Consider the following 14,565-nt stretch of genomic DNA (forward strand, 5'->3'; position numbering starts at 1 on the left):
TCATCAGTTGACAAAGTTATTGTTACTTAATTCTGGCAAGTGCTTACAAACAGAAAACCAAGTCCATTAAAATATATTGTTCCCTCAAAGAGATCCATATTATGTAGAACAAACAGCTTTTAGCAAGCTCATTGTAGCTGTGCATTTCTGTCAAAAGACAATTATCCCTCGGAGAGATCAAATGGTGTTACACAGAAGTTTTAATATTTACCAGTGTAAATGAATAACAGCTCATGAATATTAATGCTCACCCTCCATCCAGAGAGGACTCTTTGGTAAGTGGTTCTGCTGCTGCTGGGTTTCAATAGCCAGGTCAGACACCATGTAACTGAGCAGAGCCTGTCAAGCAGAAATTAAATCCATCAGAGTAGGACAGATTAAACTCTATACGGGTGAGTTCACTCTTTCCATGACTCACCAAACTGTTTGAGGGTCACAGACTCCTGTCAAACAAATGTCCATGTGGTCACAGTAGACACTAAAGCACAAAAGACAACTGACACACAGGGGATTTGCAGAGAGGATCTTCAGCTGACAAGCAACAGCCAGCCCCAGTGCTCTGCTTCATCAGAGTAAAGCACAGCCAAAGAGAAAACAGGATCAGTGTGAGGCTCCTGTGTCCCAAAATAAACACTGCAAATTGGGGTTAGGCAGTGTTAAAGACATGCCCCTTCAATTTTCTACAGCCAGGATCTCCCTGACATGTACTTTTAGCACTTTGATTGAACTTTGGTCAGATTTAAGAGAGGTTTGCTGCCACTAGACAGGACTCTGCTTGAAAAACAGTCTCTTGTTTGCTGCTTTGAAGTTTAAATATTACAGCAATATTCCTTGTCTTTCATATTGAACTATATCTAAATTAAAACCAAGGAAAATTCAACAAGCCTGTCCCTAGCACCTGCAGCACAGTGTTTGCAGTCAGAGCACAAACAGGAAGAGAACACTGCTCCTCTGCTAAATCAATATTTAACTAACAGCCTGCTCTACACAGGTATGTAAACATCACACAACTGACTAATTAAAAAGCTCACCTCTCTGTTTTCAGGCCTGGACTTCATTAGTACACCACCTCAGAGCATCTTCCACACATTGCTTTTGATTTACATGGCTGCAAACTACATATATATGTCAATCCTATGGTCATGGCTTATCTGGACAACCCAGCCACCCCCCTCCCCTGCAGCTCTGTCACTGCCCCCCAGCAAGAGGTAGCAGACTCAATGGGAGCCTTGTTCCCCACCACAGAGGCACTCTTTAGAGTTTTGGTTAAGAAAATATTCCAAAAGACAGAGGGATTTCAGATGGGTTTTCCTAACAGTAAGGCCAAAGAGCCAGTGGATCAGGACTCTGCTTATCACTCCCCCTCCCTCCCTAGATCAAAGTAGTTTGGGAAGCTGCAGGAATGCCCCAGTGGAAATGGAGTAATCTTCCTGAGAGCCATTTTCCTTGTCATCTCTGTTCCCAAGTAACACAGGAGACACGAGATTATACATCCCATCAGGATCCTTTATCCTGTCTAATACAATTCTAGATGTTCAAATACCTGTAGGGTCAGCTTTGCATCATCCCATGTCCGGCCATTCCAATTTTGCCCTGAAAATGTTGTTAAGACACATTACAGGTTTTCCTGCCTGGTTCTAAAAGTCAAGCAGAATGAAATAAGTAAATTCATTATGTAGGGTGACATTTTAAAGCAAATGTATCATAGTTACATGACAGTGTGACATCACTCCTGTCCCCCTCCCCACATAACCATCTTTCATCTGGTAGAGAATGCGAGACAACAGCTTCCTGTATCAATATACACTTACTGTCAAGAATCCCAGTATCTCCAACCTACACCTTGGGATGGGGAAGAAGGTGAAAGGGTTAAGATCTGACAGCAGAGGTACTGCGTGTGTCTCTGGCTTATCAGGTTTGTAGATTTATTCTGTAAAAATCCTGAATATCTGTTGGGGATGTTTCCCTGCACTTTTAGAACACATCTGAATAGCTGCAGTTCCATTTCTTGTCTGGTGCATTAACAGACACACATATACATTAGACATTTGGGAAAGACAGATGCAAAAACCTGACATTTCTGAGGATGTGGGTCCCCCATGGCTGAAGCCAGCCTGAGGTCATGCCACCTCACTGTTCCACATCCCACACCATCCCCACCCACCTCTTGCACGCTCCTGTAATAAGCACTTTGGGAAGCAAAAAAGGGGGAGAAGCAAAAAGGTGGATCAGCCACACAGCACCACCAGTGTTTGGAAAATCCTATTGAAACAAACAGGAAAGGATTAAAACTCTGTGAATGGGAGTCCATTCCTAAATCCACCTCAGTGTATCATATCTCTAACACTTGGCACCAAAGAATGGCACAGGCCTACCTTTGTAGTTCTGCTTTTCCCTGGGGAGTACAAACTCCAATTTTTGGCTGTGACCCAGCCCTGCATGTGGCCATCACTGGCTCATGCTTGGGTAAAACCATTTGTGTGTGATTTTGGTGCAAGCCTTGGAACTGCTTCTGTGAAAGCCCCCACACTCACCTCCTTTACCTGGCAAGCAGAGGTCACACCTGAAGGAAGTCCATGGACTCCAAGGACAATCTGCTCTCTCAACTCCACCGCAGCCTCTGCCCTCTGCTGTCAACCTCTTCCCGTCCCTGGTGAACAGGAGCTGCTCCTGATGCCAAACAGAGTCACACCAAGCAGACAACAGCACAGCTCAGCACAGCAAGGGAGGCTCCTGGCTGTGGCCACAGGGTTTGGAGGAGCTCTGCCCTGGAACCACACAGAGCCAGAGGCTGCCCTTGTGTGTAAAAAAGTTAATTACTGCTTTGGTAGAAGTAGGTTGTTTTAATCTCCCACTTTAGTGTTTCCAGATTAAAGTAATTCCCACAGTAATCCTGTTCCTTAAGAATCTGTAACAATCATAAAAAGAATGCAGCTTGACCAGATTATGTAACTATATGAAATGTAGTATTATCTACAAGAATACATATATAAGGAATAACATAGCAAAAATATCATTTGGGAAATGTCCCATTAAAGGAGGATTTCTAAGATACAAAATGTGTTTTACAAGTTGTTATAACTAAATTACCAGGAAATGTTTCATTTGAGCAGTACAATATATCACTGTATTTTAATTACCTAGTGAGAGTAACATGAATGTAATTTATCGAGTCATTAATTTCTGCTGCTGTAATATTAAAATACTAAAGTTGACAGAGCAGTGCACTGCTGCCCTGAGTTACAGACGCCTCCTGGAGAAAAAGCTTACACATATTCAAGAGGTGACCACTTACATCATCTGGATTATTACAGGCAATGAAAGACTAACAAATAAGTTTAAATGCAAATATCTTTCAAAGAGTGCTAATGGAGTAGTGGTTTGTTTTTAATTACCTAACTCAAAGGTTGGGTCAATCTAGAAATGAAAACAGAACAAAACATCTGAAAAGCTAAATGTCTTTATGGAATTAATTCATGTGTGCAGCCAGTGCAAATGCATGACATCATCTTAGACAAGTTTAAATAAACACTAGCTAGGCACAGACAGATTTTGTTTGTAATTCAAATTTTATTTAGAATTTAAATTTATAGTTTAAAAAGTATGCACATTCTGTAGGTATAAAAGTTTAAAAAAATACATCGATTTATTGATAAATGCTTCAGGAGGTTAAATTTACATTTTCATTCATATCATTATATTGCAATAATTGTTTTGCATCTTTTAACACTTATAAAAATAAATTAATGAGATTGAATAAACCATTGGAACCATGCTAAAATAATTCCTTAGAAAAGAGGGGTGAAGTTTGCCATAGCAATTCTTAATTCCTTGCTACTGCAAATAAATAACTCTTCAATTAAGCAATATAAGGAAGTACAGTTTAGCAGAAAAGCACTTACCCACAGGGTGAATGGAATGCCATGGTGGGATGCCAAAAATTGTACCAAAAGATGCGGAATTAATTTCTACCCTGCCAACTGACAGCAACTCTGTGTCTGACCTCTCAAAACACCAAAACCTTCTCACCCCCACCTGCCCAAATCCTCCCTTCCTTGGGGGTATGTGACCTGTAGAGGACGAGGAATGACTCCACATGTCCTTTTGGTTACAAGGACTATCAAAACACCTGTGTACAATTTGGTAACTATTTGGTAACAATTTTAAATTAAATCAACAATGTGTTTCCTTAATGTCAAATGTTTAATGGCTCACCATAAAAGACTGGAGATAAAGAGTCTCTGAGCAAATGATGATAGCTGAATCTAATAAGGTCACAGTGAACTGCAATCCCACCCAAACTCCCCAGGAGTACCATCACTCCACCCATTTAACCCCACGTGACAACTCTGGTTTCCATTTTCGGGAGACTAATTTAAAAAAAAAAGTAACTGGCTTTGTGCTGAACTTGAATCTCGCATCTCCAGGGCCACAACCCTTTACAGAGGGCTCGAACACATCCAAACACCAGCAGCAGCCAAGGGTACCACAACAAAAATACATGAAACTCTGGAGAAAAAAACCCACACAAATGTACCGAATCATCAAGAATAAAGTAAGATGTTGCAAGGACAAACAAAAAAATATTTTTTGAAAAGTATATACTTTCCAGACCTTCTTTATATGTGAAAAAAACCCATGGAGGAAGAAACAAACAATGAAGCAAAAAAATCCCACAAAACAAACAAAGGATGGTGTGTGAGTGAGAGTTAATAGTCAACACCTGCAAACTGCTGTTCCTGCAATACACAAGGTCATTTCCGTTAATCATTCACCCTACCTTCTCTCTGGCCATGTTTCTGTGCATAAATCAAACGCTGTGTTACCCAAAGGGTAACCTCGTCCTGGCATCACTGAACATGTATTCCTAGAAATGGGAACATTTCATAATTCTGAGACCTTTCCTTTCCAAAGATGGCTACAGACACATGCACATTTATACATAGATATATACAAACAAGGTTAGAAAAATATTTATTTTTGCTTGTTTAAATAATTACTGAAAAGTGTTAATACAGTAATACGTTAATATTTGTACAATTAAAACTTTATATATAAATATTATATAAAGCATTTTTCATAGCAGCCATTGCATATATAGTAAAACAAGTCTATCTGAAGTCCCTGCTGCAAAACTCAGGCCAAGCAGCGTTCATCCTCTTCTGAGAGGAACATCTGTACTGGAGCCAGGATTTCAGGAATGAGGAGCTCTGCTGCCACTGACAGCAGAGATGTTGCTTTATCTTCCACCAGGTATTGCCCAGGCCACCTAAGTGCATAGTGTTTTCAGGGAGAAATGCCACTATGTGGAATCCCATCACAGTCTAAGCTTGTCTCCAACACAAAAATCAGGACAATGCTTTCTAACAAAAAGGCAGAAACATTACGGAATGGCTTAAAATGTGCTAACACAAGGTGGGCTGTGGCCTAACCACAAGGTGTTCAGGGGCACCATCACTCCTCACACAGCTAGGGAAGCCCAACAAGGGGCATGGAGGCACAAGGAGGAGACGTCATGCAGGACAGAATTTAAAAACTCATATTTAGTTTGTTTTTATTGAGTTCCCTTTCCAGGTTTCCTATGAGAGTATCAATACTTTCCTGCAGGTCCTTGAGGTTTGCTCTGTGATCCACTGCAGAGTCTATAGCTTGCACTGCCAGGTAGCTCCCAAAGGGGTGCTCTCCAGGGACGGGCTGTGGGCAGCTTTTGGGGACATCCAACTCCTCGGCTTTGCTGCTGTCATCGCCGCTCTCCGTGTCCTCCGAAGGGACGTCATCGTAGTCAGCCTCACCCAGGCAGTCTCTGGGGTTCAGGAAGTAGTTCTCCCCACAGCTGCTCCAGTCCCCAGCGTAGCGGTTGCTCGAGGGGCTGTCCAGCCCTGCTGGCCGTGGTCTGAGCAGCCCCGACATCTCAGTACTGCTCAGGTTCAGCAGCTGAGGTCTCTGCCTCTTGGGTCTCAGGTAATTCAGGGAGGAGGAGTGCTCAGGAAAGGCATTCAGATGCACTGGTTCTTTGGCAGGTGAGTGATGAACTAGAAAAGAGAAGTTAAACCAGTCAGAACTGAATCCATGCTGCAACAAAAAAGCCCATGGCAGATGCCCACTGTCCTCCCTCATTGTCCCACTAACAGCATGCATTAATACATGCAAGCTTACAGCCAACACATTGCACATTTTTTGCCACTGTTTGATATAAAATAATTAGGAAAAACTACTGTAAAATATTTCGAAGATTCATGCCAGCTTCGAATTGCAGCAGAGAAGCCTTTCTAAAAGTAGAAACTCCCAGAACACCAATTAAATTCACAGTTAATCACCATCCAGCTCCAGGTGAAAGAAAAACAAACAGCTCAGTTCACACACTTTGTCCCAGCTAAGGAGTAACAGAAAACAGGCACAGCAGAAAAGGTTAAAACCCAACAAAAACACCACCACTAAAAACACCTAGAGAAGCCAACAACACACCAAGAGCTGAACTCTTGTGCTTCTCTTTTGCCCTAACATTCTGTGCTATTGAAGAAGCTCACTTGCAGTAATTTTTCCGTGCAGCCACAAGCCCATGGCAGACATACACTCACTGAGGTTTGCTGGCAGTGTTACCTGAGCTCACCATTGCACAGCACAAGTTACTAACAGGCTCCTCTGCTGTTACAGCTGCCTACGGCAAACAGCACAACTCTTTTCACTGACCTGTGCTTATTAAGTATTCGAGCTGCAAAACTTCTTCTGGTTTTATACAGACCATTGCTTCTTGTAATGAGCAGCAGAGACTTTCTATTCCTATTCACTGCTGAAAAGGCAGTGCACACAAACCCATGCAGTTCACAATCTGACCTCCACCTTGTTAGACTCCCCACACACAAGCACAAAGGCTCAGCCCTGAAATGTGCCCAATCCTCCTTCTGGATCCACATTACAGGTCTCTCCAGGGGATTTCACTTTATGTCTTGCACAGTAACATGCAATAACTCTCACTGGCTTTTCCCCCCCACTTTTACTGTAACAAAACCCCTTCTGTTTAGACTATGCTCCACTAAGACAAAGGGCCATGGGTTAACAATAACTTGCCAGTGTTACATGGTCTAACCAAACAAGGACTATTTGTTTTCGGCTGGAAATATACGGAAATTGAAGTATTGCAAAACATGTTGGTTATCAAGCTGTCTCAAACTACAGAAGATTAAATATAAGGTACAACACTGTGATCCATCCATTCAGTCCAAGTGTGCTGTTTACACTGTGTGGTGTTCACCTGCTCAAGTCTCTGCATTTGTGTTTTACTTCCCTTTTAGCAACACATTCTGCAGTTTTTGCAAGCTAAGGGATAGCACTCGGCTTTTTCTTCTAAGTGAACAAAAACTCTATTACCTACCCTACTCCTACCCTCTTAGAGAAATACACACTCCTATAGGCAGAGCTACATCCACTTGCTTTTGTAGGCCACAGCAGCCATGCCATAACCCATCCCCAGGGTTTCATGATTAGCTTCTGCACAGTACTTGCTGCCCAGACAGCTCTTGGTCTCCCTCTTCCTCCTCCTACATGTCCCATCTCTCTTGCACAGACTCCCTGATCTGATTGAAAGCTTCTTTTAATTTTTGATGATCAGCAGCTTTGGAGCTGCCCATCTGCAGCTCACAAGGGAGCAGCAGCATCTTTGGTCACCTCAAACCCATCATGGAGCAGCAACATGTTTCCTTATGCAAAGCTCTGCAAAAACAAGTAGAAGTTGCAGAGCTCTTATTCCAAGTATGTTCTCAACTCTGCCAAATTACAAGGGCAGAAATAAATTAACCCCATCGGGTCGAAGCTGGAGACCAGGGGAAAAAAAAAAATCTCAAAGGTCTCTAATTCAGATGAGGAAACTTTAATGTGACTAGGTTTCTTTTTTCTAGTGTCTTTACTCAAAGTCTTCACCATTTCTTACATTATACTCAAACTCTACCATCTGGTAACAAAGCAATGAAACAAACAAACTTCTCACTCAGCAAAGTGACCAAATAGAGGATATTATAAAACTGTCATGACTTCTTTAGATTATCAGGTGATGCCATAGCACCTCACATTTGAAGAATTCTGATGCTGCTCAGTCATCCTGTGAATTAATGTACAGTGTCACACAGTAAAAACATACAGCAAAGGTTTGACTTTTTCCTTCATCAGATTCAAGAACAGTACCTGGCCACAACTGAAGTAAATAGTGAAGAACCTCTATGTGCTTTTTGAAGTCCAGGGCACTAGCAAGCTCCTCCGAGTCTGTGAAGACTCTGTTGTTATGGTTGGTGGTCTCCTGCCTCTGGCTCAGTAACACAGGGCCAAAACACACTGCTAAATTCTGGCACGTCATCTTATTTACTTCGTGGTAAGAAGCTACCAGTTTCAGGTGATCCAACAGCATCTTCAGGGTAGCCTAAAGAAACAAAATACACTCAGGAAACCAAATACTACACAACAGTGGTGCTGGTCACTGCTCTTGAGGGAAAAGATCAAGGCTGACAGCTCTGGTTTTACTACCAACACTCATCAACAGAACATCTAAGTGCTGAATTGGGAAAGCTGTATTGGACTATGACAGAGCAGACCAATTAAGATATTTTCTGGTAAAATTCAGCTTGTTTTTCATCTGAACTCAGTTTTACATGGACGAGTTTTCTCACAGTAAAAAGGGTACCTTAGGAAGGGAGAAGAGGCTGCAGAAGTGGCAGAGATGATCCAGGTACATTAGACAATAAATTCTCGATATGATGTCAGCCTCTGCACAAGCTTCCAGGTAACTTCCAGATACTGTGCCCCTCTCTCACTCCCTACCCCAGAAGGGGCTAGCTGTGCTTTGCTACAGAGGTGAGTTTGGCAGGTAACAGTGCACAGCTCTCTTACACTGAGCAGTATGAGAAGCAAAGGCTTTATTGCACATACTTAACAAAGAAGAATGGATTTCTCCAGATAATTACAACATACAGATCAGAGAGCTCCGCAGAAGTGGAGCAGGACAACACACAGGGATAATGGATCTAATCATGTAAAAGTAGTGATCACAGCCTTTCATTTAGATTTAAAGAAACAATATAAAATGAAAACTAGAGCAAATCCAGCAACGCACACCCTCCAATTCATTACAGCATGAAAACATTTTCAAATATGGGGAACATCACAAATCCAAGCGAACCACTTGGTCTGATAAACAGGCAAACACCTTCTGAGACATTTTATATCCAATGTGAAAATGTTCCTTTATTTTCTGAAGCTTGCAATCTACTTGAATGCGCTAACACTACTCACCTTCTCAACATCTGGCAGGCAATCCAGAAGGGCTGCTGTGTGCTCAGAGTCACTTGGGTCATTCTCACAACCGTTTGCTGTCATTTTCAAGGGATTTTTCACCATGGCATCCAACACTGCTTCGTAGAGCTGCTTGGTTATCAGGGGAGAGGGCAGCTCTCGCAGATAATCCTTTAGGACACCTAATGAGACACAACAACAGGTACCTTTAACAAGATGCAGATTCACTTTGAAGCAATTTTTGGGAGCATTAAGGCACATCAACTTCACCCATACCGCAAGAAAATCCTCTGTGTCAGTGACAAACCTTGCACTCAGGAACGAGGTATGGGAGGACAACACCAAAAGGGCACAGCAAAGAGGGGTCTGAGCACAGGGGCCGCTGCATGTGCAGGAGTGGGGACACTGGGCACCAGGTGACCATCTCTCCAAGTTTCCCTCATGTTCAGGTTGAGGGGAGGCAAGGAAAGAGCTCAGAGCAGTCCAGCGCCCATCCAAGGAAAGGAGCTCCTACAAACACCAAAGTCTTCAGCTTGATGATCCCTCCTCTTTTATATAAACCTGTCAGTTCAGTTTTTTGTTCTATTTTCAGCTATAAAATTATAAGCAAACATCCCAGTGACAGTGGCACATAGAGGGAAGCACATAATGCCTTCTCACCCAGCCAAGCACAAACCAGACCTCTCCTCATGAGAAGGAGCCACCAACTCCCTGCAGCCCCAGCACCACTCACTCCTGCTGGGACAGATATGATTCACACCCATAGCAGACACTGGCTAGAATGTCCAGGCACTGAGCCCTCCCTGTTGCAGAGAAATACTGCACCATTTCTGAAGCTGGGGATGTGCTGGGGAAGAGGCTGTTCTTAGGCACTGCAACAACCAGGCAAGTGCCTCATGAACCCTATTCTTTCCAAAGAGGAATTGAGCGTTTGCATTCTTGTAAGCTGCCTTTGGAACATGGCTCATACTTCACTTTGAGAGGGGTTTCAGTGATTACAAGAATAATAATGAAAAAACCCCAAAATATTCAGGCTTCTAGTTCAGCAGTTTCTGGAAAGGACATAGCAGAATGCTATCCAGGAGCAACATATCCAATACAATTGACAAGTGACACTGAAGGAAAACAAGCCTGCTTCCCAGCAGGTTTTGTTTTCCTTAAAAGAATGCATCCTGTGCTACAAATATCCATTAATTTTAGCTAGATCACAACTGCATTTAAATATGTTGTTAGGAAGAAATGCTGGATTAAAAGAAACTGCTTAAAAGCAGGTACTGCTGTTAAAAAAGCAGCCTGTCCTCCAAACAGGTGAAGGTGGAAAGGCAGAAGATCTTTTAGCAGGCACTCCCTGCATCCTTGTAAAATCTCACATCACAGCAATTACCATCACACCGTGCTATTTAACAAAGCAACAGTTTTCATTAACCCAAGTCTGTGTAATTGAGCTGTAAAATGAACTGGACAGTGTGGCCTTTGTTATGAGGTTATTTCTAAAAAAGTACAGGGAACAAAAGTTAACATTTTGCCCTTCACAGCCATGTTCACATGCAGAATGCAAGAGTTGGCTTATATCTGTATAAAAATTTTAATTTAAAAAGAATCCTGTGCCTTGCCAGCAGTGCAGCTACTGCAGCTGTGTTGCAGGAGCAGCACTGCCTGAAGCAGCAGTGCCCTGACCCTGAGCTGCCAAATCACCTTCCCCTGCAGCATGGGCATGGGGCAGCCAGGCAAAACCATCTCTGCAGACACCACATAGCCTCCAGCAGATCATTCAGTGCTTAAAATGGGAACATCCCCTCAGCAACACAAAATACGTGAACAACCATTTTTTCCTGAAAAAATATTTCCCCTGGTGGTTTGGTGGGTTTTTCTTGTTTTCTTTAAAAAGAATGTGCACTTTTGATACTTCTCCACTTAAGTGGCTGGTTTTTGTTTAGTAACTTACTCATATTTCTCCCTTCCCATCAAATATTTTTCCTTCCCTGAATTTGGAGGCTCATGTTCCCTGTGTGGATAAGCTGGTTAAAATATTTATGAAACAAATGTGGCAGATGCTGGTGCTGTACAACATGGTCTGGGATATCTTCCTTTTTTCATAAGCAATACCTTAGCAAGAGGTGCTGACTTCTATCAGGATCCCTGTTTCAATTGTGTTTTCTTTGGAGGCAGAAGCTGAAATCAAAATCAGCTTACAGGAGGAAATGGTATGTTCTAATCAAATTAGCTTGTACTGTTGAAAGACTCACAACTGTCTATTAGTAATTACTTAGCAGGAATTCCTCTAATAGCATCTACAATCATAGGACTACCACCTGCCAAAGGACTTTCTCCTGTTCAGCCCTGGATAACAGGATGGTTTGGGAGCCATGAATGCCCCTTGACCTTTCTAAATCCTTTTGCTATTCACTCAGCTAAATTAGCCTTCTAAGAGGCTGCTGTTATTTTTTTCCATGAATCTACCTTCCCGCTGCTGCCAGCCCACTAGCACATTCCTCTTGACACAACCACACACAACAAATTTTGACAGAGAGCAGAAATTGCCATCCACTTCATTAATCCATCATTTTTCTGACCCACTGAACTGTTAAGAGTATTGCAAGCTTTATGCAGAGATATGAATTCACGTGGATGCCAACAGACACGATGCAACCACACAGCTACAGGTCAGTTCCATGAATTGCCTGCACGCTTCAGTTTGATCCATGAGCTCACTTCATTCTGTGTAAGCCTGTGCCAATCCCAAGAGTATTTCTCAGTCAAGATTTAATCACTAAATGTTCATTCTTTAGTCTTTGGAGAGCTGTCAAAAAAAAAAAAATCATCTTTTTGGAAAGGAGCGCTACTCAAATTTCAAAAAGGACATAAGGCAGCACTTCTCTTCAAATCAGCCAAGATTTATGCTGAGGATTCACATTCTGTGGAACACATGTTTTGGCTGATAGAAGTATGAATCATGTGCACCAGCCTCAGCATTAAGTAATCAGGGGAAACATTCCCTCTCAACCCAACACCCTAAGCACATGCAGTAAGTTTTGTGGGCTCTTTTATTCCTTCCACTAAGCACAGTGGCTAATTCAGCTGTCCACAAAAACTGTAGGTTGCCCCATCAATCCACACCAGGCAGTTTCCAATAATGAGAGTGGCTGCATTTTGGTCTGTGGAAGCTCTGGGTGCCAATAACCCCTCCCTCCCTGCTCCCCTAGCCCACATAACCCCCACAGGCAGTCCTTGCAGCACAACACTGACAGAGGCAAAGCAGGCTCTTGTACAGCACAGCTGCAGGGCTACCAGGGAGAACAATCTGCTTTTCTAATGTAATTTCCTAAAACTGTTTTTTCCCTTGTAAGGAAAGTAGCATGTAAGTAAATTCTTGCAACAGAATGCATCCAAAAGCACACCCAGCAGACTTTCTGTAAGGCAGGAAACAAAGCTGTAGTCTTTTCACTCTTGCAATGCAAACTCTGGATGCAAAATACTATCCTTTAGTAGTACCAGCACCTGCATGGTCACCAGAAGTTTACCACCACCACTGAGGCTTGGAGCAATGTATATGGAAAAGTGTACTTCAGCTTTTCAGTTTGACCACCACAGCACAAACTCATGAGGGAAAGATCAATCGGACTGTGTGGCTGCCCTTCCAGGGCTTTGCAGGAATACTGAGCTCTCCTGCAGCTCAGACTTTGGCTTCAGCCTGTTCTGGTTGGTTCTGACTCTACAATATACTCAGGAAAATCAACATGCTTAGGAAATGTTCCAGATTCTTTGGTATATGGATAAGTATTTAATTCCTACACCCTTTCCCCATGATACTCCTAAGCTGTTTCTACAAATACTGTTTTTATGATTACTTGTATCATGGAAGTACAATGCCATTTTTAGTAACTAAGATTTTTTTAAAAAGTAACAACAAAGTTTTCCAGTAATCCAAAGTTTATATGAACCTAATTGCAGTTTGGCATTTGTCTGCTTACAAGCCAATATCAGACAGCTTTTGCTGCTGGCAGAAAGCAACAGAGGGGTTTTACTCCACCTTATGAGTTGATTGACAAAAAATTTGAGCAAATAGGACTTCAATAATTTCATGGAACAATCTGATCTTAGAAGTTCTCACTACTTTGTCTCATTAATTTATTTGTAAAGAGAAGAAAATGATCCAGTTTAAAAGGTGTAGTTTTTACCTTTACCGTACACCTTGTTTATAAAAGCTGTATAACATCAGAGTGAAACACTGCTGGGCTAACGGCTGGACTTGATGATCTTAAAAGGTATTTTCAACCTAAACAATTCTATGATTGTATAAATACAAGTTTCCAATGCTGAGAATGCTGGTATGTGTGAACAACACTGAACCCACAGCAAAATCAGCTGAGGCAAGTAAGGTGAACTGACTGGCTGCACACTCTGAACCAAGAGGTTTATGTAACTCAGTAAATGTCATTGAGTACTATCTCCTGATAACACATTGCATAATTACAAATGTAATGAATAAAATTAATTCCCAGTACATTGAAACAAAATAAATCACCAAACAGCATATAACTCTCTTATACAGCTGGATGTTGGATATTACAGGAAGGGTTTTGGCACAGAAAATTTATACCCCAACTACTGTTACTCTCTCCATCTCTAGATATACAGTGAATGCTTCTGACTAATTTCCCAGAGCAACTGGCTTACTCAGTGATGCCTGAAATTAGACCAACTTTACCTTATATAACAAGTATCAATAGTTATAAAACTGTTCCAGTTTTAAGCAAACCAAAAAATCCTCAACAACTTACTTCACTTCTGCAGTGCAACTCCTGTGAAGAGACCCACCTAAGAAGCTGATGCAGACAGGCTTCCCAGGACCTTACCTGTGCCTGGAGCTTGCTGTGTGACACCAACTAAAGGGCCACTCCAGGAGCAGGAGAAAGCTTAGTAAGGTTTTTAAAAAAGCAATGATCAAATGAAGGCACTTTCCTGCAGCCCTAACTAGCCTGCACAATACAACAGACAAGCTGTTTCCACAACTCCTGCAGCTTCCAACAAAAAGGGGAGAACAGTAGCTGATCCAAGACAGCCCTGGGTCACATGTAGTGGGTCACCAGCGTAGAAGAGGTGCCTGATCACAACCAAGCTTTTCCAGATCTGTTCCAATACAAACCAGCTCCAAGACCCCAGCTCCTTTCAGCCTCCCACTTCCCTCTGTAACTGGGGGAGCAGTTACTGGAAGCAGGTCCTTCCATGTCCTCCCCTCCCTACAAATCACTTACACATCCCCACAGTAACTGCACTCATTCCCAG

General features: G+C 42.3%; 2 protein-coding genes across 4 annotated transcripts in view; both read right to left on the minus strand.

Moving 5' to 3' along the window:
* MCOLN3 (mucolipin TRP cation channel 3) overlaps positions 1 to 2,127 on the minus strand; it is a 44,245-nt gene extending 42,118 nt beyond the window's left edge. The window contains exons 1-4 of one of the 3 annotated variants that reach the window (XM_085067984.1): positions 1,544 to 2,118; positions 1,032 to 1,115; positions 419 to 559; positions 252 to 339 (exon numbers count right to left, since the gene is read on the minus strand). The gene's annotated coding sequence lies outside the window, so the exon portion shown is untranslated. Of the gene's footprint in view, positions 1 to 251; positions 340 to 418; positions 630 to 1,031; positions 1,116 to 1,543 lie in introns of those variants that run through there. The other 2 variants (XM_085067983.1, XM_085067981.1) reach the window with 2 other exon arrangements.
* A 1,423-nt stretch (positions 2,128 to 3,550) lies between these two features.
* The window catches only part of SYDE2 (synapse defective Rho GTPase homolog 2), a 28,096-nt gene continuing 17,081 nt past the window's right edge, over positions 3,551 to 14,565 (minus strand). The window contains exons 5-7 of the mRNA XM_085067974.1: positions 9,280 to 9,461; positions 8,179 to 8,410; positions 3,551 to 6,032 (exon numbers count right to left, since the gene is read on the minus strand). Of these exons, the coding sequence (XP_084924100.1) occupies positions 5,530 to 6,032; positions 8,179 to 8,410; positions 9,280 to 9,461 (917 nt within the window). The 3' untranslated portion in view covers positions 3,551 to 5,529. The remainder of the gene's footprint in view (positions 6,033 to 8,178; positions 8,411 to 9,279; positions 9,462 to 14,565) is intronic.

Source organism: Lichenostomus cassidix, chromosome 8 (genome assembly GCF_008360975.1).
Source record: "Lichenostomus cassidix isolate B80296 chromosome 8, HeHo_3.0, whole genome shotgun sequence".
NCBI lineage: Eukaryota > Metazoa > Chordata > Aves > Passeriformes > Meliphagidae > Lichenostomus > Lichenostomus cassidix.